Source organism: Ursus arctos, unplaced genomic scaffold (genome assembly GCF_023065955.2).
Source record: "Ursus arctos isolate Adak ecotype North America unplaced genomic scaffold, UrsArc2.0 scaffold_14, whole genome shotgun sequence".
NCBI lineage: Eukaryota > Metazoa > Chordata > Mammalia > Carnivora > Ursidae > Ursus > Ursus arctos.
In genome coordinates this window covers 11,410,459-11,434,745 of record NW_026622808.1, presented here as the reverse complement: position 1 = coordinate 11,434,745, position 24,287 = coordinate 11,410,459, and the positions used below count along the sequence as shown (strand labels likewise).

Here is a 24,287-nt window from a genome sequence, read left to right as displayed (position 1 = left end):
TAAGTGGAGGCAAAGTCTCTGATTTGTTTTTAAACCGTGGTTGTCGATTTTATTCTGAGTTCTGCGCTGACGGCTGTCCTGCAAGTCTGCTCCTCCCGGATCTTCTTACTCAGAGAGGACGAGCGGGCACGTGGGCGCGGGGCCGGTGGGCTGAGTCTAGCGCCAGCTTTTGGACAGCGAGAATGACAGCATAGAGCGCCTTCGCGGGCGTGTGGCCGGTTGGCGGTGCTGCTGTTCACCCGCTGTGCCGTGCGGTCCACGGAGCTTGGCGTTCGGGCAGTCTTGCGGCAGTGGGGTGACGGTGGTCGTCCGTGGTGGTCTGTTCGCGGTGATCCAGGATCGGCAGAGTGAGAGTCCGTGACTCTGTGACGTGCTTTACCGTCCGTGGGGTTCTTCCCGTCCACCGCCTTCTCGAGTGTTCCTACTCGGTTTTTGAAACCGTGCTGGAAACGAAGTGGGGGCTGGTATGAGTTGCCCCAGATCAGGACTCAGAACGTCCTGGGGCTGGTGCCGTGGCCTCTGAGCTGTGAGGGAGCTGGGCCTGGGTTTGAAGGCCTGTTCCTTCATTCCGTGCTGTGCCGCCCGGGCACGCTCCCTAACATCTCTGAGCCTCCGTTTACTCCGTTGTGGAGAGATGACCATAACGCCTACTTCCCAGAGTTGCTGAGGGGCCGAGGGGCTGCACCTCGCAGGCGGGACGTAGTCATGGTTCCTGCATGTGGTTGGCTTTCCCATGAGCCTGGCCACTGTCACACCTGGTGCAGGCGTGGGGATGAATCTCGGGACTGCACGCCGCTCTGTCTTTTTGGGGCTCTGCAGGCCCTGCGGCCGCTCAGCTGTCCCTGCACAGAGGTGTGTCCCCCTGGGCCGGCTCCCCGTGAAGGCGTGAGGTCGCAGGGTGGCTGATGTGGTGCCTTCCCTCCTCGGGGGCTGTGCCCACCGTCGTCCGCAGCTGCACAGACGGCCTGGCAGCCCACTGCCTCTGCCTGGGCCCGATCGTTCTGTTTGGGGAACCTAGGGAGCCTGGGGGCAGAGGACAGAGGGCCCGGGACGCGTGCGTGTGGAGCCCGCAGAGCCCCGTTAGCACAGACGCTGTAGCGCTCTCTGGTTTTCCGTCGCTGTCTGTGCACCCTGGTCTCCTCTGTCTGCCGTGTTCTCCTGCTCCAAATACCCATGGCTTCCGGGACGTCCCGCTTGACCTGGCACTGGGCGCAGGGAACCCGCGACTCGTCTGCTCCCCCAGCCTCGCTCTGTTCCACCGTCCAAAGTGAACGGCACCATTTCCACAAACTCAAGCCAAAAACCAAATGTTGCTTGACTTCTGCCTCTCTCCCAGACCTGCGGGCCTCCATGCCGGCCTCCACGCTGGCCTCCCTACCTCCCAGCCCCCCCATGGCACCCCTTCCTCCAGAGCCCCGGACCGAGGCAGACCTCCCGTCATCCTCTCCAGCGTGACCTCACAGCCACCCTTCCCACCGGCCCACCCCGTCCCTCCCACTCCCATTCCTGGAAGGAGCGCACAGGCGCTCCACGGCTTCCTCGGGAACTCGCTGGGAAATTGGAGCGTCCGTCCGTCCCTGTGGGGGGGGGCTGCAGGCGGCGCGGGGGGACCCTGAACTTTCTCGTCCCTGGACCAAGACCTGACCACAGTGCACGCTGAGTGCCAGTCCTCGTTCCATTCTGACCCACGGTCTCCGTCCCGACGTCCCCACTGAGCCTCTGCCCTGGCCTCCAGCAGAGCCCCGACTTGTCGCGGTCTGCGTCCTGACTGAGCCTGGCTCTGTGGTCTCATCACCTGTGGCACCTGTGTGGCCATCCGAAAGGGACAGAGAAGGTATGGCCACTCAGCACCACCTACCCCCACTGTGTGTGGGGCCTGACCTCACATCCCACTGCCTGTGGCCAGTGACCAGACGAGCCGCTCAGATGCCCGGGGGCCACCACCAAGGGCTTCCCCTCCGGTGTGCTTGCAGCCAGCCTCCCCTCAGCCTCCCAGAGTGGTGTCCAGAGACCCCTGCCCGCAGCCGGCCTCCCCCCAGCCCCCCCCAGGCGTGGTCCCTGGAGCCCCCTGCCCGCAGCCGCCCTCCCCCCAGCCCCCCAGAGCGGTGTCCAGAGCCCCCTGCCCGCAGCCGCCCTCCCCCCAGCCCCCACCCCCGACGCAGTCCCTGGAGCCCCCTGCCCGCAGCCGGCCTCCCCACTCCACCCGGTAACTGGTGTCTTTTCCTGGCCCGTGTGGGCAGCGTGCTGAGCGCAGCTGCAGACGTGCTATATTTAGCCGGCTTTAATGAGCTTGGGTGGCAGACGGCCGCCTGGGGAGCATTCCTCTTGCGTGTGTGCGCGTCTGTGCTCGACGTGGCCTGTGTGCGTGCCGACGTGTGTGTGCATCAGTGTGCGTGTGAACGCACCGGTGCACGCCTTCACACGAGGATGCGTGTGTCCCCGTGAGCCCGTGTGCCGTCTGTGCCTTGCCGGGGACGTCCTCGGCTTCTGACAGTGAAGGGGTCTAAAGCGGGAACAAAATACTTGTTCGCTCGTTTTTTTGAAAAATATTTCACGGGCATCTTGTAGATGCCAGCACCTGGACGGCCTCCAGGGATACACGGAGCATAAACAAACCCAGACCCAGCCCTGAAGGACCTCACGGCCCCGGGGGATGGAGTTGTCAGGTCAAGTAAACACGGAGCCCGGAGTGTGAGGACTAGTCCTGGAGGAGAGCATGGTGCTGTTGGGAGGAGGAGAGCAAGGACGGACGCCCCTGGGGACAGGACCGCTGAGGTTTCAGGAGGAAATATTTAGACACAGCAGCATGAAGAAGAGTTGGGGCTTGGGGGAGCAGAACGTGCAAAGGCCCTGTGGTGAGAGGGAGGTTTGAAAACCATCCTGCAGCCTAGTGCTTGAGCCCAGAGGGGAGGTGTGCGGAGGGGAGACCAGAGGACAGGCCGGTGAGGGACCAGGGCACAGGGTTTCTGTGAAGCAGATAGAATCTAGCGTGTGATTTCATCAGGGTTCCAGCGGGGGAGGGAGGTCTGTGCAGACGCGAGGCTGGAGGAGGGTCTGGTGAAAGGACTGCATTCTCAGGTTTGGAGCAACCTGGGGGCACGGACAGGCCTGGGCGCCTCCCAGCCCTGCAGGTAGCGGCCTGAGTGCTCCACTCCACGGTGCCAGCACATGGGGTCCCCAGCCCGGGGGTCCCGTGGGTCCCGCTCCGCGGCCCCAGCCCGGGGGTCCCCTGGGTCCCACTCCGCAGTCATAGCCCGGGGGTCCCATGGGTCCCGCTCCGCAGCCCCAGCCTGGCGGCCCAGGCCCTCTGGGCACCCCAGCAGTGAGGGCACCCGCATTGGTCTCAGCCTGGGGTGGGGGCCAGGGCCTCTTCAGCCCAAGAGACTGTTCACTCAAATCCTTTTCTCCTGGGAACAAAAGAGCTTCTGGAAACAAAACCCAGGAAGCGCTGCCACACTCCCCAGAGGCAAAGAAGCCCAGGCAGGGAGAAAATAGAATCTAGTATCTCTGAAAAGAAGTCTGCCTGCTACACGGGCATTGAGAAAATTCTCATTTTAATCTGACTTCTGAGTAGGCAGCGCCAGCCGATGGTCTGAATTCTGAAAGGACGGAGGTGACGCGCACGTCTCCTCCCGTCCCGCGCCTCCCCCCGCCCCCAGCCCCTCGCAAGAAGGGCCGGTGCTGACTGGAGACGTTCCCTGCACACACGAACGTCTCCATAAATACCCGCTTCTGTGTATTTTTGTGCACGCCGCACACAGATGGGAGCACACGGCACGTTCCCTTCTGCCCCTGCTCGTCGCGGGCGATCGTGTGTCAGGATTGTCCTAGCATCTCAATGCGTTTGGAGGCGTGTCGGCCTCGGAAAGGGTGTCGTGTCTCACTGTGGCCGTAATCAGCTAACTGGTCCCCCGCGGATGGGCACAGGTTGCTTTCTGTCTTTGTAGCATGACCGTGCGGCTGAGGCTAACGTCCTGTGTGCGCCTGTCTGCACGAGGGCTCCATCCCGGGGCGTCGAGGGCGTTTGGTGTGCCTGCCTTGGTCTCCTGCCGTGAAGGGGGAGGGGCTGCTTCCCCACACCCTGGGCAGCACGGTAATGCTAATCGGGGAGGTGAGAAAAAGGCCTTTTGGAGTCATTTCGATGGGCAGCCCCCGACCCCCGGTTTGGGGTTCGGAGGCCGGGCACCTGTTCCTGTGCATAAAAGCCATGCCCTGTCCTTTCTCTGGAAGTGGCGGGGTGAGCGTGTGGGCGTGCGCGGGTGGGAGCGAGCTGCTGTCTTCCTCCGTCTCGGTGCCCGTTTCCCAGCAGGGCCAATGGGCTCGATGCGGTTCCTCCCCCTTCCCTCCCCCAGGCTTGCTTTGCAGGGTGGGCTGTGGTGTGCAGGCATTGGGAAGAGTGGAGGCCTTGCCTTCGCAGGGAGAGGCTTCGGGTGGGTGAGTACACCCGGCCGGGACCTGGGTCCGTGTCCCAGCCCCTCACTCCCACACCTCCCAGCGCCCGCGTCCTTGGATGAACGTAGGGAAGCTTGAGAGGCTGGCGGAGGGCGGGAAGCTCAGGGCACATCTGATGGAGCGACCCCCACGCTCACCTGCCGTGGTCAGGCCTCCGTGGGGACAGCGCCTCTGTGGGGGGCTGACCAGCCCAGCGGCGCTTGGGCCTCCTTAGCAGGTAAATGCAGGCCGAGGGGTTGGGCCCTGACCTTGAAAGGGTTAAGTTGTCACGGCAGGGGACTCAGGGTCCATCTGGCCGCCTGCCGGGGGGTCCTGCCCAGTGTCCACCTGCTCAGGGTCCACTTACACAACGTGCTCATACAGCCCCCCTCCAGGCCAGCATGGGTCCCTCCAGGACGGTTGTGAACCCTCCAGAAACCGTCCCATCTCGTGGGCCGGGCTCAGCCCTCTGTCCCGTGACCCAAATGCAGCTCCCCAGGATATGCAGGCCCCGGCGTCCCCTCGAGCCTGCTTTTCCCTGGGCTGGGACCCCCTTCCCGTAGCTTTCCTGCCTGGTTACTGAGCTCCACCCGAGCCCCCAGAGCGGCCTGAGCTGTAGGAACGCGCCCTCCTCCATCTGCGCTGAAGGCCGCGGAGGCTGTGGAGCTGGCCCCCTGCCTGGCTGAGGCCCGTGTCATGTGACTCCGGGGCCCTTGAGGTCCTCGCGCTCCCGGACAAACGTTTGGGCCCCAGCCGGTGGAGCAGGAGGCCTCAGCAGTGTCCAGCGTCGTGTTTCACGGTTACTGTTTCCCCGGCAGGCCGTCCCCTCCTTACCACGGCCGCGGGTCCCCTGGCCAGACCGCCAGCTCTGATGTGTGTGTCCTGTGTGTGTTTGGTAAGGTAGGGGCTGCGGCTGGCTTCAAGTGTTCTTGCCGTAAGTGTGACACGTGCTCGCACTCATTGATAGCTTTACACTAAAGGAAATCTGGGCTCACTCACCGGAGAAAAATGGGAAAAGAGCGCAGAGTTCAGAAAATAATGCCCCATTGTCCCACTGTCCAAACAAAACCACGCTGACGGGGGCGCTCGTCCTCATCCCTGACTCTTCCCATGCCTGTCCCCCGCGTGTGTGTCTCTGCGCGTTCACTCGCGGGCTCAGGGCCGCAGAGCCTCCCGCTTGCCGGGGAACGTGGCTCTCGTTCCTCGCGGACACTCCCGGTCCACGTCCCGCGTCCCGCTCCAGCAGGTAGCAGAGCCACACGGGGCTCATCCCCAGATTTATGCCCATGCTTGTGCTAACGTGTGTGCACAGAGGATGGTGTCCCTCTCAGGGCGTTCCATGCGGTTGCAAGCCGGGCCCCGCGCAGGTGGGGGACTGTAGGGGCTGATGGGATGAAGTGTGTGTCCCCGCGGCTGGCGGCAGGAGAGACGGACACGGTGGACGTGTGACGGGTGACGCTTTGCCTGGCGTGCGAAGCGCGTGGGTGCTGACCTTGGCTTCTGTCTCAAGAGCAGTGTGGCACTTGGGTAATTAGAAGGGTGATCACAATTTGTGCCTTTCCAAGGTTGTGATTAAGCAAATATAGCCTCCCCTCTCCAGCTGGCAGGAGGAGCCATGGGGAGCTGGGTGGGCCAGCAGGGGTGCTGGGGGCGGATGCTGCGGTCACAAGACACGGTCACAGAAGCAGCCGTGGGCTCACCCCACCCCAAACCTGGGCACTGCAGGGACGCCGCCTGAATAGGGCCACGCCGGCAGAAACAAAGACGTAGGGAGGAACAGGCATCCCGCCCATGAGGTCCTGGGCTCTGCACCTCCCGGGACCCCGCCAGCCGCTCCTGTCACCAGAGGCTCTGGGGAAGCCTGTGGAAGGGGGGGATGGAGAAGGCCCAGGCCAGGCCCAGAACTCACCATGGTTCCCTGACCTGAGCGCCCCAGGGGACTTCTAGGAGAGGCACCTGCCAGTAGATGACGCTTCCCTGGACGGGATTTCTCCCAGGGCTGATGAGCACGGAGACGTCTCACAGGCTGCGTGTACCCTGGGATCTGTACCTGCAGTGAGTTTTCACAAAAACGCCAGGCTAGACCCTGGCCGCTGAGGCTCCCTGCTCTCGGGGGACCCCCAGTCTGATGCGGAAATGGACAGGTAACCTCGCAGCATGAGCCAGGCCCCGCTGAGCATGGTGTGAGATGACCCTCACTGCCTAAGTAGATCTGAGAGGGTTTCCCAGAGGCTGGGACAGTGGAGAAGGGTTTTGAGGTACAGATAGGAGTTTGCTGGTGGGCCCAGGGAGGAAAGCCTTACCGGCAGAGGGCCCCGCCTGAGCCGAGGCGGGGAGGAGTGAAGCTGCTGGGTCTGGTGGGCAAACCAGAGCCAATGTCCTCAGTTACCCTGGTGGAAATGTCTAGTTCTCAGAAGAGCAGAGCCCTGTTAGCCCGCCCTCGAGGGGCAGGATCTAGGTCGGCTGGAAGGCCTCCTCTCTCCTTCCCCCAGAGCCAAATCTCTCTGGCTTTTGTGCGCCGAAAGGAAGCCAGACTCTTCCCCTTGGCCGGGAAGGCGCGGGGGTGCTGAGGGCCCTGCCAGGCCCGTCCCCGCCGAGCCAGGAGCTGCCTCAGCACCGTCTGTGGCCAGGACGCGGCATCCGTTCGCGGCCCAGGGTGTGGCGTGGGCCCAAGGCAGCTGGCCGCCGGCCGATCAAGGACGCGGGTGCCTGCGGCCTGTGTGGTCAGCACGGGGCAGGATGCAGCCCTAGCTCGCCGAGGGCACGGTGCCCGGGAGACGGCGGGACCCTCACGTCTTCCCTGCGGCTTATTTATAGGCTCGCGGTGGTGACTGGTAGCGAGCGCGGCACTGAAGCCCGTAATCACACTGGAAGCGGGCACCCGGCCCAGCAAGGCTGCGGGGAGGCCGCCGGGGCTCGGGGCAGGACTCGGGGGCAGGGCTGCATGTGCAGAGGCAGCCACGTCCCTGCCAGTCTCAGGCCTCGGCTCAGGGCCCCCTGCCCTCCCAGATTGTCCTCCTGATGCATGACCGACGCAGACAGAGACGTGGTGTGTTTCCGGCCCCACTGTGAGCGCCGTGTCCCCAGTGAGAACCCGAGCCCTGCTCACACAGCCGCTAGGAGCAGGACTTGGACTCGGGCACTCTGGCTCCAAATCGGGTCTGTCCCTGCCTCGAAGTCGTGTCTCCTGTTCCCCGCCAGCCCTGGAGCTGCCCACGAGGCCACAGGCACCACGGAGCGTGGCTGCTTTGCTGTAGGAGGAGGGCCGTGCTGGGCAGACTCCCCTTCGCGGTTTGCGTGCGCGTTCCCTCTCCTGAGGACGGGGACCGTGGTGTCGCCCCCCCCGGGGAGCTGCGGGCCCAGGGGGACGGTCCACCGCCGGGCATCGTCCTCTGGAGAGTGTGGGCTTGCGTGCAGGCTAACTTGCCCTCACTTGGGGTGGGGCCTGGGGCACATGACCCAGGAGGTGTGAGCCTTGGTTGTCTCGTCTGCAAATGGGGCTAACGCCCAGAGAACCAACGCTCGGGGCTGTTGTGGGGACAGGTGACGGTGCCTGGGACACACTAAGTACTCAGCAGAAACCAGGCCAGCTCCCCGTGGATCCCGAGGTCGGGGCCCAGGGTCCGCAGGACGTCCTGGAGAAGAGTCGAGCAGCTGGAAGGTGCTGGAGGAAGCACGGGCTGAGCCAGGCGTCCCTCCCACCAGGGTCATCCCCCTCCACCTCCAGGCCAACCATCTCCCGCCTGTGAGGGCGGCAGACCGGGGCCGCGTCCGTAGGGACTGAAGAGTTCAGAAATGCACTTGCCTGCCGAGGAAAGTTTCTTGTTTGGTGTTCTTGGCCAAGCACCACGGGGCCAGGGGTGGCTGGGAGATCTGACCCAGACCCTCGGTCGGGCTCCCACCCTCCCCTGCTGCAGGCTCGCCCGCAGAGCCCCCAGAAGGATCCTCCCCACGGGACTCCTGGCAGGTGCGGCAGGTGTGGCAGGCTCTGGTGGGGGGGGGTGCAAAGAAACAAAGGGCCGTCCCGGTGCCCAACTGGCTGCTCTAGGAGGTGAGTGAGTTCCCCGTCATCGAGGGCACACAAGTGGTTCGTAGTCTAGCCGTGTGGTTCCGCCGTGGGGAGAAAGGAGAGGAAGCAAGGTCAGTGTGGCGGGCGGCACCGGGCGCACGGTGAGGGGGCCTGTCTTCACCCCAGGCTCTGGTGCAGTGACGATCGGGAATCGGATCACACAGACTTCTCCGTAAGGGCCGAGAGCAAACATTCTTGCTTTGCGGGCTGTGATGACTCTGTGGCAACGACGTGTCTCTGACTCTGACAGACTCCAGCTCTGTTCCAATAAAACTTTATTTACAAAAACAGCTAGTGGGCCAGATGTGGTCTGCGGCTAATGCTTGCGGGTCCCTGCGGCAGTGGGACGAGGGCTCGGGCTGAGACCCCAGACGAGGAGGGGCAGCTGAGGGCGGCGAGGACAGCCTTTTTGTGGGGGCGGCCTCACCCCAGAGCTCCCCGGTGATGAGGAGCGTGGGCCCAGGTGCCGCCGTGCCTCTCAGGGGGTCCGCCTGCCCCGGGCCCCCCACTTCAAGGCCAAGCTGTTGCCCCGAAGGCTTCAAGCACATGTTTTCAAACTACTTAAAACAGGGCTCCAGTTTCCGGACGGGTGCTCAGCCCACATTTGCGTCCATAGCTGGAAGCGGAAGTCAGCGGATGACATTTCTGCAGTTGCTCTTGTCTCTGGCGGAGAAAAGCAGGACAGTCTCCCCGGCCCCAGGGACAGCGCGTGCGGCGGCCTGCCCCTGCTGGCCTCCCTTCCCTGGGGAGGATGGAGGTTTCTGGTCCCGTTGATCCAGAGGCGGGGGCTGGACGCTGTCCCTCCAGCTGGAGCCCAGGGAATGGCCAGGGCCCTGATGAGGGAGGCCCGCAGGTGCTGAGTCCCCTGTTCCCCCACAGGAGAACTGTATCGGGTTTCCTTGAGAAGACAGAGGTTCCCAGCCCAGGGAAGCATCGAGATCCACGAGGACAGTGAGGTGGGCTGGGCTTCTGGGGGTGTCTGGGCCCACCTCTGGTCGGGATCTCTGGCAGAGCCCCAGGCTGGTAGGCCCTTGACTTCCTCATCCTTGGACTTGCTGTGGGACCCTGGGCAGGTGCTTGTCCTTCTCTGGGCTGCTGCTCCCATATGAACAAGAAGGCTCTCTTAGGACCCTTCCTGACAATGGGGGGGCTTGGCCTCCTGGCAGCCTGTGTGCCTCTCTCCGAGTGCACAGGAGGTCCTGCCACACTGGGAGCCGAGACGGGCCAGCCACGCTGTGTGTGCCGTGCCGGGTCTCTGCCTCCTGTCTCTATCCCGACTGATGTCTTTCTCAGGAAGGCTGCCCGCAGCGCTCCTGCAAGACGCACGTGCTCCTGCTGGTGCTGCATGGGGGGAACATCCTGGACACGGGCGTGGGGGACCCGTCCTGCAAGGCGGCCGACATCCACACCTTCAGCTCTGTGCTGGAGAAGGTCACGCGGGCCCACTTCCCGGCGGCCCTGGGCCACATCCTCATCAAGTTCGTGCCCTGCCCCGCCGTCTGCTCCGACGCCTTCTCGCTTGTCTCTAAGTGAGTCTCTGAGTCCCTTTCTGCCCTTTCGGGCTGGCGGGGGCGGGTGGGGATGACGTGGAGGGGCTGCCCTGCCTGGGGTACCTCCCTGGGACGTCAGTTCCTGACCGACCGTGAGCACAGTGCTGGGAAGCGGTCAGTGAGAGTCCGGAGCCGCGAGCACCCGTGCAGCACGTCCTCCTCTCCCCAGAGAGAGCGTCCCATGTGCTGGTGCCCCAGCCACAGCGAGGGGTTAGCTGTCCCTCACTTCATCCTCATGGGGGACGGCGCTCTCTTGTGGACGCGGGCTGGGGAGAGGATGTCCCGACTCCCGGCAGAGAACCCGGCTGGAGGGGAAGACGCAGCACGCTCACGGGGCCTTGGTTCTTCATCTAAACCTGCCCCTGGTCCCTCAGGGGAGAGCAGGGCATGCGGGGCTCACTCTCTTCCCTCTGAGACACAGGAAGGTCTCCTCTGCCTTCAGGACCCGGAGCAGACTCTTCTCTGACCGTCTGTGGTCACAGGACAGGCAGGGCAGGTCTCCAGCCAAGCGGGAAGGAGGGACGGGATGATTCAGTAGTTCCCCAACCTGACATGATTTTTGTTAAATGCGGGACTTCGGGGCTCACCCCTGGGGTCCCCGGTCGGGAGGGGAGGAGCCCTGGAATCTGCATCTGTCATGGCTGCCCTGGGCACCTGCTCGGTGGTGGGACTTGGGAAGCAGGCTCTCCCCTGCTCCAGCCGTCAGGAGTTACTATGCTCCTCTGTAATCAATCTCAGGACCCCAGCCCCCTCGCCCGCAAGACATCTGACCTCCAGAACTGGGTCAGCCAGCCCCGGCCCCGATCACCAGAAAGATGGATAGCCTGGCCACTCGACGGGCGGGTGGGGGACTGCGTCTCTCCCCCGGGCAGCTCCTTGCCGGGCCATCCATCACGCCAGTCACTGCCGGGAGGGAGCTCTTGCTCGGCTAATTAAAATCTCTCCGGCTGCAATTGAGGCCTGTTTCCTCTAATTTGTGTTCTTTGGAGATGAGGAATGGCTGTGAGGCCAGCCTTGCACACCACGAGGGCTCTGCCACCTGCTCAGGAAACCCTGAGCCCTGTCGCCTGTCCTGGTTTCTGTCAGGTCCCCAGTGGAATCAGCACTGGGCCCTCGTCAGCCTGAGCTTGGAGCGTGGGCAGAGGGCTGGTCCCTCCCGGCCAGCAGGGCCTGATGCCCCAGGGGACAGAGGCAAGCCACGTGGGGGTGTGGGCTGGGGCAGGCGCTGCGAGCTGGTCCCAGAGGGGTGTGAGCCACCCACAGTGGGAGGGACTTGCTGGTGGGGAAGCAGGGAGATGAGGGGGCTGGACTGTCCCCGTGAAGATACTGTAGGGCAGGCTCTCTTAGTCCCTTCTGGGATCACACCTTTCCACAAAGCCCACGAAGGCTCTGACCCTCTCCCGAGAAGGACGGACACAAGGTCATGCGTGCTGCTGTGTGCCCTTCTGTAAGCGGTGGCTGACATGGGACCCCACGCCTGGAAGGCTCTTTCTCCTCCTTTCTTGCGTCCCTAAAGCCTTCCTTGAGACCTAGTCCAAACTCCGCCTCCTCCAGGAAGTCTGCTCTTGATATGTCCCCACCCTGAGCCACACCAGGTGGCTTCCTCCACGATCGGGGTGTCGCTTGGGGCCCAGCAGAAGAGGGCAGGGAAGGCAGCTGTCCCAGGAGACCCCAGGCCCACATCCCAGGCTGGCGTGGGCACAGACGCACAGGGAGTCAGCGGAGTGCCACCCCCCCCCCAAGCCCCCTGCCTGCACCCTGTTTCCTCTGGCTCTTGCCCGGCAACCCCTATGTAGAGCCCCGAGCAGGGGCCTAACTGCAGCCAGCTTGCGCCTGCGCTCTTTTCTGCCCGGCACACAGCCCCAGACCTGCCCCTGCCTGAGCCCGGTTGGGCTTCCCTTGACCCTGTCTGCAGCCTGAACCCCTACAGCCACGATGAGGGCTGCCTCGGCAACAGCCAGGACCACGTCCCTCTGGCCGCCCTACCGCTGCTGGCCATCTCCTCCCCGCGCTACCAGGATGCGGTGGCTACCGTCATCGAGAGGGCCAACCAGGTCTACGCGGAGTTCCTCAAGTCCCCTGATGGGATTGGCTTCAGTGGGCAGGTAGGAGGGCCTCCCCAACAGGCCCTGACCTGGCCTGACCCTGGCCTGACTGCTGTCTGTCCTCAGGCTGACCTGACCCCTGACCCTAGCCTGTTGTCCTTAGGCTAGTTCTGACACAAATCTGACCCCTGACACTCTAGCCTGAACTGCTGTCTGTCCTCAGGCTGACCCTGGCTCAGGTCTGACCCCTGACCCTAGCCTGACTGCTGTCTGTCCTCAGGCCGACCCTGACCCGAGTCTGACCCCTGACCCTAACCTGACTGCTCTGTCCTCAGGCCAACCCTGACCTGAGTCTGACCCCTGACCCCTGACCCTAGCCTGACTGCTCTGTCCTCAGGCTGACCCTGGCCCGAGTCTGACCCCTGACATCCTAGCCTGAGTGCTGTTGTCAGACCGGCCATGACCGCAGAGTGAACACCTGTCCCCCACTGGGGCTGTCTCCGTGTCTCACTGGGACGGGTTCCGTACTCTCCCGTGGACAGGCGCCTGATGCTCTGCTGGATATGGGGGTGCGGGGTCAGTGGTGGGCAGGCCTTCAGTCCCAGCTCTGTCTTCTCCAGGTGTGCCTCATTGGGGACTGTGTGGGGGGCCTCCTGGCCTTTGACGCCATCTGCTACAGTGCGGGGCCCTCGGGTGACAGCCCAGGCAGCAGCAGCCGGAAGGGGAGCATCAGCAGCACGCAGGTGCGGGCAGATGGTGGGGATAGGGGCGGGGCTCTATCCCTGGGAGCCCCCCAGCCCCGGGGCAGTAGGGGCCTCTCCTGGGGGAGGTGACGCCAGCCCTTCACATTTATCCGTGGTAGCTAGCTTATGCAGTGTGGCTTCACGATCCTACAAGAGTGGGGCTCATTGAGGGCTGGGTCCTGGACGGCTGTCCCGAGTCCCAGGGGGTCGCCCGTGCCTGAAATCCCACCATCGCCGCCGTGTGGCTCCTGCGGAAGAATGCCGCCCTCACATCTCAGGAGAGGGGTTCACGGTGCCCCGGGGAGGAGGCGGGGCTCCGGAGTCTCCGGTGGCTGCAGTGCCCTCCTGTCCTCTGCGTGGCCCCAAAGGACACCCCCGTTGTGGTGGACGAGGCGTGCAGTCTGGCCGGCAGCAAGCGTCTGAGCAAAAGCAGCATCGACGTCTCCAGCGTGCCCGAGGATGACGAGCCCCAGAGGCCGTTGCCGCGGAAACAGAGCGACTCCTCTACCTACGACTGTGAGGCCATCACCCAGCACCACGCCTTCCTGTCGAGGTAAGCGCTCCTGCTAGCGCGGGGTCTGCTAGACCCCGGCTCAGAGTCTCCTGGGAGGCTGTGACCGGTTGTGGGTCCCAGGCCCTTCCAGGGGGCGCGTGGATGAGCACGGAAGTGCTGGGACCCCGGCCACTCTGCGTGGGCCCTGAGCCCTGTCCTTGATCTGCCCCGACTGGCAGAGACCAGGACAACCTGTCCCCCCTCCCCGGGCCTCGCTGCGCCTTCTTTCTGCCAAAGGGCCGTCGCTGCCTCTCTGCTTCGCCGATGGTTTTGAGAGCGTGGTCCAAGAGAGGATGTGGCTGTGTTTTGGGAGCTACTCCGGGAGTGTGTTATTAGTTCCCAGATGGGGCAGCAGAGGCCCCCGTAGGCCAGGAAGCTTCCTGGGGTTGTGCGGCCCCGCTGCCAAAGCGCTGGGGCCAGCGTCCCGGCCCCCAGGCCCCCGGCTGGTGCGTCCTGCCCGGAGTTCAGTGAGCCGCCTGCACGTTTGTTGAGGACACAGGCCGGTGTTACCCAGGAAGGGATGCCCCCGCCCTCTGTCCCCCCTTCCTGCTTCCTTTCTCACGCCGGTGACAAGTACCGTGAGCTCCTCACAAGCTCTGCAAAACAGATCCGCTCTGAGCACGTCCGAGTATTTCCTTTCTGTGTATCCCATTTTCAGGCTTCCCATATGGTTTTACTTAAAAAAAAACCCCTCATATTGTGATCTTTCCTGATTTTTTCCCTATGTGATAAATAGTTGGTGAATAGTCTCTACGAGGAATATTTTATTGAGTGAATGGCCACCTCACTTCATCCCAGGACTTGGATGCTTGGCTTTTCCCAGTTCTCTGAAGTTATGGATGGCGCGCGGGTGGACGTCTCTGTGCGTGAGCGGTTCGTGCACGCGGGCTGTTTCACTCCCGTGCGCTCCTGGAGGGAACCCACTAGGTCAGAGGCTCTGCATATTCAAATCTGAGGACCTAGAGCCGCTCTGACAGCTACCCGTCAAGTCAGGGCTGCAAGGTGAAAGTGGGACATTTCTGGCTCATCCTTGAACAATCCTTTATGAAGGCCCCAGATGTGGAGAATGAGGGAGGCTTTCGGGGGCCGGTTCGACACCGCCAGCTCTTCTCTGTGGCGTAGGGCCGATGGCTGTTCGTCTAGCAGTGGGGTAGCCGGTGTGTTAGGGACGGCGCTGGGTACCACCTGCAGGCCGCCCAGCGCCAGGCCGTCCTCACCGTTAGAGGCTTGCGGTGCGAGAGGCGGGAGCCCCGGCGTTCAGTCCCAGCTCCCGGATGCTCGCTCCGAGGGCACCCCAGTCGCCCACACTATTCCCATTGTTAGTTCTTGAAATTCCCTTTGAAGTGCGCCCTGAGGATTCTGGATGAATTTGCATTCAGTTAATCGACTCATAGACCGGGGATCCCACTGGACAGTCTTAAATGCTGAGCTGTGCTTCAAGGTCGGCTGGGAGGTCGGGGAGGCCCCGGGTCTGCGGCCTGTCCTCGCAGCCGCTCTGGGTCCGTGACTGAACGTCAGCCTGGGCTCTGAGGAGCCGCGGCGCCTGGGGCGGAACTGCTTGGAATTCGGCCTTTTTTTCTCTGCCTCCTGTGCGTGCTGGAGGGGAGGAAGGCGTCTGCACCATGTCCGCACGCGGGCCTGACCTCACTGGCGGGTGTGTGTCTGGGCCAGGCCTCTCCGGAGCCGTGCAGGAGCTCGCAGGGCGGCCCCACAGAGCCTGCACCGTGCGTGGGCCTCCCCGCGCGAGGGCTGCCTGGGTGCTCCTAGGTTCTCAGCCCCGCTGAGAAGATGCGGTTTTACTGGATGGCGGCCCTGCCTGTTTGTCCAAGAAACACCTGCTTGCCGGGGACAGCGGCAGAGCTGACTAGATGGGAGGGGAGCTGCATGGCCCCAACGTCTGAAACACTTACCATCTGCCCTTCAGAGGAAAAGCAGGCCCGCTGACCCCTGCCCTCGCCAAACGCCCTTGGTGGCCCGCACGGTGGCGGTCAGCGCTGAGCCCTAACGTGGCGATGGAGGGCTGGGCTGTCCCCGCTCAGCCTGCACGCTTCCCTGACGGCCCTCCCGGCTCTTTCTCCCTGGGGCAGCATCCACTCCAGTGTGCTGAAGGACGAGGCCGAGCCCCCTGCGGCCGGGGGGTCCCAGCCGCCCGAGGCCAGCCTGGGTCGCTTGGACTTCGACGTGTCCGACTTCTTCCTCTTCGGCTCGCCCCTGGGCCTGGTCCTGGCCATGCGGAGGACGGTGCTGCCCGGGCTGGACGGTGGGTGGCTTGGGCTGGGGCCTGAGAGGCCTTGTGTCTCTGGAGCCACGCGTCAGGCCCTCCAGCTGGGGGAGAGGGGTGGGGGGCAGGGAGAGGTGGGTGATGGGGTTGGGGGACATGGGGGGGGCAGTTTCCCCAGATACGCCAGTGCTGGCGGATCTCACGTCCCCGTTCAGAGAAGCTGTGTCAGCCCTCCTGCCGCCCTCCTTCCCCAGCGCCCAGGCAGACAGGCCTGCTGCAGCCAGGTCCCCCGTACTGAGCCCGCATGTGCCCAGGCCCACCTCCGTGCCCCTCCACACAGTGCCCGCAGCCCTGGACGCCTGCCCCCACTGCTCCAAGCTACATGCCGCAGTGATCTGCCCCAGCCGGTGGTTCCGCAATGATTCTGAGGGTGCAAGGGGCTGGGGCACCTCAAGGGTCCACACGTCGGGGCCTCTCGAGCCCCGTTCGCACCAGCGCTGACCCACACGACGCGATGGGGCAGATAAGAAGGGAGGAGCTCTGCCCCAAGCAGGCTGGGGAGTGAGGCAGAATCCCATGGCCGCCCTCGGCGTTGCCAAGGAAACCTGGGGCTCCCTGGACACCAGACCTGCCAGTCCCCTGAGCCAGGTGGACAGGGCGCCTCAGTGGAGACACCTGCTGGTCGGTGGGAGAAGTGTTCTGCTGGCTCTGGGCAGCCGGAGCCCCGTTACCGTCCAGCCTGGGGGCTGGGCCGCTGGGGAAGGGGCGGCTGACCCAGCATGATGGACCCCGAGTCCGCCTTGCAGGTCAGGTCAGCTGCGTGAAAGCTGGACGGATTTGCGGGAGTCTGACTAGGGGAGATAGCGGAGGGAGGGGCTGCATGAGCAAGGGCACAGGGAGAGAGGGACACCGCAGGCCTGGGTGCGGAGCTGCGGGCGAGCGCCGGGCTGCAGTGCTGGGCGCCTGCGGTGCCGCTGCTGGGGTGAGGCGGGCGGGCTGGCAAGGCCTTGAATGCTGAACGCAATGTAACGGCTTTGCTGCTGTGGTGGCGGGGAGCCACGGCAGCTTTTTGAGCAGAGTGGTAGGCGGCCCACAGCTGCACTCGAGGGAGCAGGAACTAGAAAGGGCCCCCCTGCCCCCTCTCACCCCCAGGCTTCCAGGTGCGCCCCGCCTGTGGCCAGGTGTACAGCTTCTTCCACTGCGCGGACCCCTCGGCTTCACGGCTCGAGCCCCTGCTGGAGCCCACGTTCCACCTGGTGCCGCCCGTCAGCGTGCCCCGCTACCAGAGGTTCCCGCTGGGCGACGGACAGTCACTCCTCCTGGGTAGGCTCTCGGGGGTGCGAGAGTGCGCTGCGCCCGACGCTGGGCCCCGCCAGGTTAGCTGAAGGAGGGGCTGGCCCCCGCGGAGCAGGGTCTGTGAGCTCTAGCCGAGAGGATGCCAGGGAAGCAGCCGCCTCCCTGCCTTCCCAGCAGCCCACCTGCGTGCGCACCTGCTCTGCGGGAGGCGACTGGGGGCTCCGGGCTCTGCCCCCGGACGGTTCCTGTGGCCGGCCGTACGGTGCTCGAGCCGCCAGACCTGACTACGAGTCCGGGGGTCCACACTGGGTGCTGACGCTGGAGGGGCATGGCAGGGAGTGTCCCAACCCTGTGGGCATCATGGAAGAGGGGGCCTTGGACCATGGCATTGGGACAGGTGGGGAAGAGCTGGAGGATGGGGGTCCAGGGGAACTTTGCAGGGGGAGCAAGGGCAGGAGGTTTGGGGGAGGGCAAGTGGCCTCCGGGGCTCGACTGGGGTGAGCCAGGCATGGACAGTCAGGGCTAGGAGACCAGAACCTCGGCTCCGTATCCCAGTCGAGGAAGTCTGGCCAGAGCCTGTTCGGAGCCCGGGCCAGATTGGTTGGAGGGGGCCGTGCCATGGTTTCTTCAGGATTAGAAACCAGCCCCGCCCCCCAATTTTTAACAGAAACTGAATTCCCAAAGCCCTATTTTGTCAGGAGCTTCCTCAGACAGAAATGGCTCTGAAACGTCACCCCACGCACCCCGAAGTGCATCGCCCTGCCCCGGGAGAGCACCTTAGCCCCCAGGCTGGAGTGCCATTCCCGTCCAGGCTCGGCTGCAGTCTTCTGTGGCTCGGGGAGGAGTCTGTACGAGAGCACGTGGCTATGGGCCCCCCCGCGACCTCAGTCTCCCATTGATGCCCTTGGCAGCTGCCTGGTCCCTGCACAACCCGCCCCTTAGAGCGGGAACCCAGCCGGGCCCGGGGGTGCAGGAGGCCCGTCGGAGGCCCCCAGAGGGTGGGGGGGGGCAGGCTGGCATCCCCGAGGGCCTGGCCTCCCGCCCCACATGGGGCGGGCACAGTGTGGGCAGCCCTGGGACACACAACCTCGCCCTGACTGTGACGTTCCCCTACAGCCCATGCTCTGCACACCCACAGCTCCCTCTTCCTGGAGGGCAGCTCGCAGGACAGCCCACCGCCTCCCGACGCCCCCGCCTCGTCCCCGCAGGCCCAGCACCCAGGACGGAGGGTGAGCCAGGACAGCTCCCACAGCGAGAGCTCGGGGTCCTCGGACAGCCTGGCACCCGTGGGCGCCTCCCACGGTGAGTGAGGGTCCTTGGGGCCCTGCCTGGTTGGGGGAGCGGGGCCTTCCCTGGGGTGGCTGCTGAGGGCCGGCGAGGAGCCCTGAAGGAAGTCCAGACTGAGCTCCGAGCTCTGGCCCTGGACAGGCCCTGTGGACCCAGCCATGACCTTGCCAGGCCTAGACCGACCTCAACCCCAGCCTGAGCCCTAACCCCACGTTCCGTCTTCCCACTGGGAATCCCTGCATCCCGGGGATGAGACTGGACATCTCCTTGGGGCCGGCCCTCACTCCTGGGGACCCGTGTGTGGCCCCCATCCTGGGGCAGGCAGGTGAGGGGGCTGCTGGCTGCAGGAAGCTGGGGGCTCCGTGCGAGCTGGGTGCTTAGCCCCACACGGCCCCGCTGTCTTCACCTCGCTGTCGGGCCCACAGTCACGGCCAGGTGGTGGGGCACCAAGCGCATCGACTACGCCCTGTACTGCCCAGACGTCCTCACGGCCTTCCCCACGGTGGCCCTGCCTCACCTCTTCCACGCCAGCTACTGGGAGTCCACGGACGTGGTGGCCTTCATCTTGAGACAGGTACGGCTCGCCTTCCTGGAGGGCCCGTCCTTGTGCATGGGGAGAGGCCCACCTTGCAGGCCACCCTCGGGGGGTGTCGCAAGGTCAGACGGTAGGTCTCATGAAGATCACTGGCTTCTGCTCAACGCTGTGGAACTTTCTAGAAGATGAAAGGGAAAGTACCTAGGAGAACGTCCCCATCTTCCAACCTGGAGCCAAGTGATAAAAGCCTGTTCTCTGAGGGCCTCGGTGTCCTCAGAGAGGCCGGGGACTTGGGGGGGCCTGGGAGGAAGGAGGCTGGTGGGGTCAGAGGACGGATCACGTGCATCCTCGGGGGCCGAGGGCAGGAGATGGGTTCTGTTCTGTGTCCCCCGAGAAGCCACGGCAGGGTTCAGGCGAGGGAGGGCGGGCAGCTGACTGTATTTTTGGAAGCGAGTCCCGTGTTCCGTTGTGAGGCCAGCCTGGGAACCCACTTTGGGATGGCAGTTAGGTACTGGTGCGGGGCTCACCAACCAGAAAGTTCTCTGAGCCCAGTCCCGGGTTTTCATGGAGGCTTCATTACATAACATGACTCATCAGATCATTGGCTGCTGATGATTGATTCAATCTCCAGCCGTCATCCGTCCCCAGAGGTCAGGGGGCGGGACTGACGGTTCTCCTGGCCTCCAGCCCCCCTTAGGTGGGGTCCAAATGCCACCTCATACACAAGAGGGCCCCTTTAGGTCTCTCGGCGTTTAGGAAATTGCAAGGCTTTTTAGGAGCTCTGCGCGGGAAACGGACAAAGACCAGATCTGTAGTCATGCCCCCCAGATGCTGAGGGAGTGACTGTAGGCAGAGAACCTCTGGGGGGGAGCCAGGGACCCAGAGCATGGAGGACCAGACCCTGCAGGACGGACAGAAGCGGAAGAGGGAGTGAGCCTCTGAGCTGGGCAGGGCGCATCAGGGGCCTCGTGGAGAATGGCCGCTGGGGGGCCTGGGGCGAGGCTGCCAGGAGTGGGTGCAAGGGAGGAGGTGGGTGGGTGCGGAGCCTCGCGCGGGCTGTTTTGTGGGGTGTGGCTGTGGGGGACCATGGAGAGTGCCACGGTCTGAGGCACGGAGTCCATCCTCGGGACGGGTGCTGGAGCAGCGTATGTGAGTGCTAGAGGGCCCGCCCGGCGGGGAGGCACCAAGCAGGGGCGTGGGGTGGGGAGTGCGGTGGGGGCAATGCCCCGAGTGGGCAGGAGGGGCCAGCCTTGGGTGAGGACCTGCCTGCCCTGACCGTGGGGCCGAGGAGGGGTACAGAGCAGGCACCGCGAGGTTCGGCACGGCGGGCGGAGACCGAGATCCGACAGCCCCCAGCTCTGGCCCCAGCTGCCGGGTCCTGGGCCTCCCGGCCCCCCCGAGGGTCCCAGGCTGGAGGGGGCGAGGCCTGGCCGGCCACAGGCTGGTGGGCCCGACAGCCTGGGCAGAGGCAGCGGGCGGCCGGGCTGACCTGGAGCCCTGCTCCGCTCTTCACCAGGTGATGCGTTACGAGAGCGTGACGGTCAAGGAGAGCGCAGGCCTGGATCCCGCGGCGCTGAGCCCCGCCAACCCCCGTGAGAAGTGGCTCCGTAAGAGGACCCAGGTCAAGCTGCGGGTGCGTGCTCCTGGCGCGGCGTACGGGTGTGGACGGTGGCCGCTGGGAGTGGGCTGCCGCAGGCACGGGGGCTGCGGCGGGGCTGGGGAAGCGGGGACCCGGGGACCTGGCTCCAGGGGAGCACCAGGGGTGGGCTTCAGGGCACTGGGGAGGCGGGGCACAGCCAGGCGTGGAGCAGCGCTGGAGGTCCGGCCTCCGTACAGGTGGACGTGAGGCGGAGTCCTGCCACGACCGTGGGGCTCCCCGTCTGCTTTCCCACTGTGCGTGGCCTGCTGTGGAATTTGCCACGATGGAGTGAGAGGAGGAAGATGGAGGAAAGGATTCTCAGCGCAGGCCCCGCGGGCTTCCCCGAACACGAGCCCCCTGCAAGGTGTTGCAGTATGAGTAGGAGTTTGGGAGGCATGAACGCATGTACTGACTCAGCCAACAAGTGTGGATGTGGCCCCTGTGCCCTCTGCTGGGGGGAGCGTGGGGCTCAGTGACGCAGCCCCTGTCCTGGCGGCCCCTCTAGTCTGGTGGGAACACCGGCCGTGGACCCTGAGAACAGTCCGGGGCAGAGGCACGCTCCATGAATCAGCTCTGTGTCTGCAAACACGTTTTGAGCTGTAACCGCGTTTTTACACCACGTGTAGACGTGCACGGCTCAGTGCATCTCAGCGTGGTCACCGATGTGTGCAAACGTCACTGCAGTCCGTTCTCGAGCATGGTCATGGCCTCAGGAGGAGACCCCTCGCTCGTGCCCCTCATCCCACCGCCACCCCCAGCTCCGCTGTCTGTAGATTCGGCCGTCGGGGGCTGACCGTGGACGGGTCACACAGCGTGTTGTCTTCCACGTCTGGCTTCTCTCGCGGGGCGTCCCGTTTCCAGGGTGCACCCGTGTCAGCACGGGTGGCCATACTTCCTTCCTGGTGGCCGGGCGGTCTCGCCTCGCAGGGACACACGCTTGTACCCGTTCACCAGCTGCCGGGCGTTCTGTGTGGAACGATGCCACGGGCTTTTGTGTGCACACGTGTTCTCGCTGTCTGGGGTACAGACCCAGCAGGGAAGGGCCGCTCGGAGCGGAAGCTCCGGTCTGTCTGTCCTCCAGCTGGAGGAGCTGGCCAGCTTCTCCAAGGCACCTACACTGTGCTACACCCCGCGGGGGGCAGGCAGTGGCGAGGGGTCCCGGCCGTGTTGGCTCTGTGTTGCCCCACAACGGACAGGGCGGGCATCTTCTCGTGCGTTTATTTGTATGAGTCAACTTCCCCCCCGAGTGTTCCTGTAGGGGGGCCTGTGGTGCTCCCCGACCCTGTCCAGGTCAGGGTCCCTGTCTGCTTCCTCCCCGCGTGCCCAGCTCCCAGCTCAAGGACCCATGCCCATGAGGGGTCTGCAGCTGAATGCTGGAATTGCATGCAGACACCAGGGGAGTTGAGAGGAGTCCGCGGGGTGCTTCCTGGGCGAGGCTGGGGCCCGCCCGCGGGGGATGGTGGGCTGGCACGTGGGGGGCACGCAGAGTCAGGGCGCCAGGGTGAGCCAAGGCCCAGAGGCAGCGCCACGGGCTGGACGGGGAGCAGCGGGACGCGCACTGGAAGGTCACGCGGGCTCGGGCTCAGGATCCGATGTCATCCGCGGGTGCCACGAGTCCACGGTGGCTTTCCAAAGAGGAGGTGGCGGGCTTGTGTTTGACACGGAGCCCCAGCAGGTGTGGGGGAGAGCTCTGTGAGGGGAGGGTCACCGGCTTGAGGGATTCGGGTCTGGGAGCGAGGCTGGGGGAGGTGGGCGGGTCGGGGAGGCCTCCCAGCTGCAGGATGAATGGAACCCAGAAGTGAAGGACGGGGACATCAGGACAGTTACAGACGAAATGACCTGATGTCCAGACTGCTCTGGAGTGTGGGGGGTGGGGGCCCGGAGCAGCTGTGCTGGGTGTGGGGGCACACGCGGTCTCATTACGCAGCTCCCTCCGCTCCAGTACGTCCCCCTCTCCCAGTAAGAAGGGAGGGATGGTAAATGGCTGTGGGATGTGAGCCGGGATGGGAAAGGGAGCCCTGGAGGCGTCCGGCAGTGTCCAGCCAGGACACGGGAAGGAGGACAGTCAGGGGACCGGCCACTCCCTCGGGGAGTGCAGGACAGTCAGGAGCAGAGCGTGCTTGTCTGTCCTTGGAGACAGTGTTGGGCTCCACCGGTCTGTGTTTCTCGCGGATCCCGTGGGAACGCGGCTCAGAAGGTCCCACCCGAGAAGGCCCTGGGTCATGGCTCAGGATGCGGCAAGGACACGTCCCTCCGGCCGTCCTAAGGACGGTGTCAGGAAGAAGCAAGCTCGGGCTGAACCCATTTGTGTGTCCTTTCAGAACGTGACCGCGAACCACCGGGCCAACGATGTGATCGCGGCCGAAGACGGCCCCCAGGTCCTGGTGGGGCGCTTCATGTACGGGCCCCTCGACATGGTGGCCCTGACCGGGGAGAAGGTACGGGGTCCGCGCCGTCCTCGCGGGCTGCACGTGGCAGGAGGGCGAGGGGCTGGGGGGGCAGGCCCAGCGGTGGGAGCCAAGAGCAGGTCACGGAGATGAGCGGGACGGGGGGGGGGGGGGGGGGGCGGGGAGGCGAGACCTCGGTGCGTCTAAGAGGCAGGCGGGGCGCCGGGCGGAGAGCTCCCTGGCCTGGCCCCTCAGCTGCACCGGCAGCCCCCCGTCTTCAGGGAGTCCCCCGCCCCCCGCCGCGTGCAGGTGGACATCCTGGTGATGGCAGAGCCGTCGTCGGGGCCGCTGGGTGCACCTGGACACGGAGATCACCACCAGCAGCGGCCGGATCACGTACAGCGTGCCGCGGCCCCGGCGCCTGGGGGTTGGCGTCTACCCCGTAAAGATGGTTGTCAGGTGAGGCGCCGGCGCGTGCTCGCGGCCCGGCCAGCGGGCTGTCCTCAAGGCGGGGCCCTCGGGGTGCTTCCCCCCGCCGGCCCGTCCCCGCCTGGCTGCAGGCTGACCTCCGGCCTGAGGCTAACCCTGGGGACTGGGGACGCACAGCTGACCGTAGGCAGGTGGTCTTTTAGGGGCGACCAGACCTTCGCGATGAGTTACCTCACGGTGCTGCCCCGGGGCACGGAGTGCGTGGTCTTCAGCATCGATGGGTCCTTCGCCGCCAGCGTGTCCATCATGGGAAGTGACCCCAAGGTCCGGCCGGGGCAGTGGACGTTGTCCGGTGAGTGCTTCCTCCCTGCGAGGGGGTGTCCTTCCTTCCTTTGGGGGCAGGAACCTGCAGCCCGGGGAGATGGCCACGTGTTCTCTGCGCTGGGAGCCGGGACGTCCTGGTCTCGGTGACTCAGCGTCCCCGGGAAATGCCCTGCCTCTCCGTGGACCCCAGCTCCCTGCTCCCTCCCTGGGTCCACCGACTCTCTGCAGTGAATCAGGCCTGGTCTCCTGACCTCTGATCCTGGTCAGGATATAATCGGTGTATTTGGATTGCCTCTGACTGCGAGAAATCCCTCCACGTTTAGCAGCCAAAAATAGTTTATCATTCTATATCTCGTGGTTCTGTGGGTTGCCCGGGCTCAGCTGGGATGTTGTCACGTGTCCCCATGACTCGTAGCCCATGGCCATCTGGGCGGGGGGTCGTCTGCAGGCCCCCTGGGCTGGGGTTCGATGTGGCTTCTGTACTCACGTGAGCTCTTCTGTCCCCGTGGCTGCTCCCCGTGGCTAGTCTCCTGGACACCCGGGGGAAGCTGCAAGCCTTCTTATGACCCAGCCTTGGGCGTCGCAGTGACCTTTCCACTGCATTCATGGGTCGTAAGTAGTGGCGGGATCCGCCCTGACTCACAGGGAAAGGACCACGTGAAGGTGTGGTTGTGGGACACGTGGCTCACTGGGGGCCACCTTTTGAGACCAGCGAATGCACAGTGCTAAGTGGGAGATGGGGGCTCTTACAGCTGATTGGGGAAAGCAGGGCAGGCTT

General features: G+C 64.8%; 1 protein-coding gene across 1 annotated transcript in view; it reads left to right on the top strand.

The window, feature by feature from the left end:
- Positions 1 to 24,287, top strand: part of PITPNM3 (PITPNM family member 3) — a 53,903-nt gene that overhangs the window by 24,017 nt on the left and 5,599 nt on the right. The window contains 14 exon segments of the mRNA XM_057311244.1: positions 9,380 to 9,456; positions 9,794 to 10,029; positions 11,966 to 12,155; positions 12,716 to 12,838; positions 13,207 to 13,391; positions 15,479 to 15,651; positions 16,765 to 16,935; positions 18,025 to 18,210; positions 18,621 to 18,769; positions 20,247 to 20,363; positions 22,691 to 22,807; positions 23,066 to 23,098; positions 23,100 to 23,215; positions 23,389 to 23,537. Coding sequence (XP_057167227.1) covers positions 9,380 to 9,456; positions 9,794 to 10,029; positions 11,966 to 12,155; positions 12,716 to 12,838; positions 13,207 to 13,391; positions 15,479 to 15,651; positions 16,765 to 16,935; positions 18,025 to 18,210; positions 18,621 to 18,769; positions 20,247 to 20,363; positions 22,691 to 22,807; positions 23,066 to 23,098; positions 23,100 to 23,215; positions 23,389 to 23,537 — 2,022 coding nt within the window.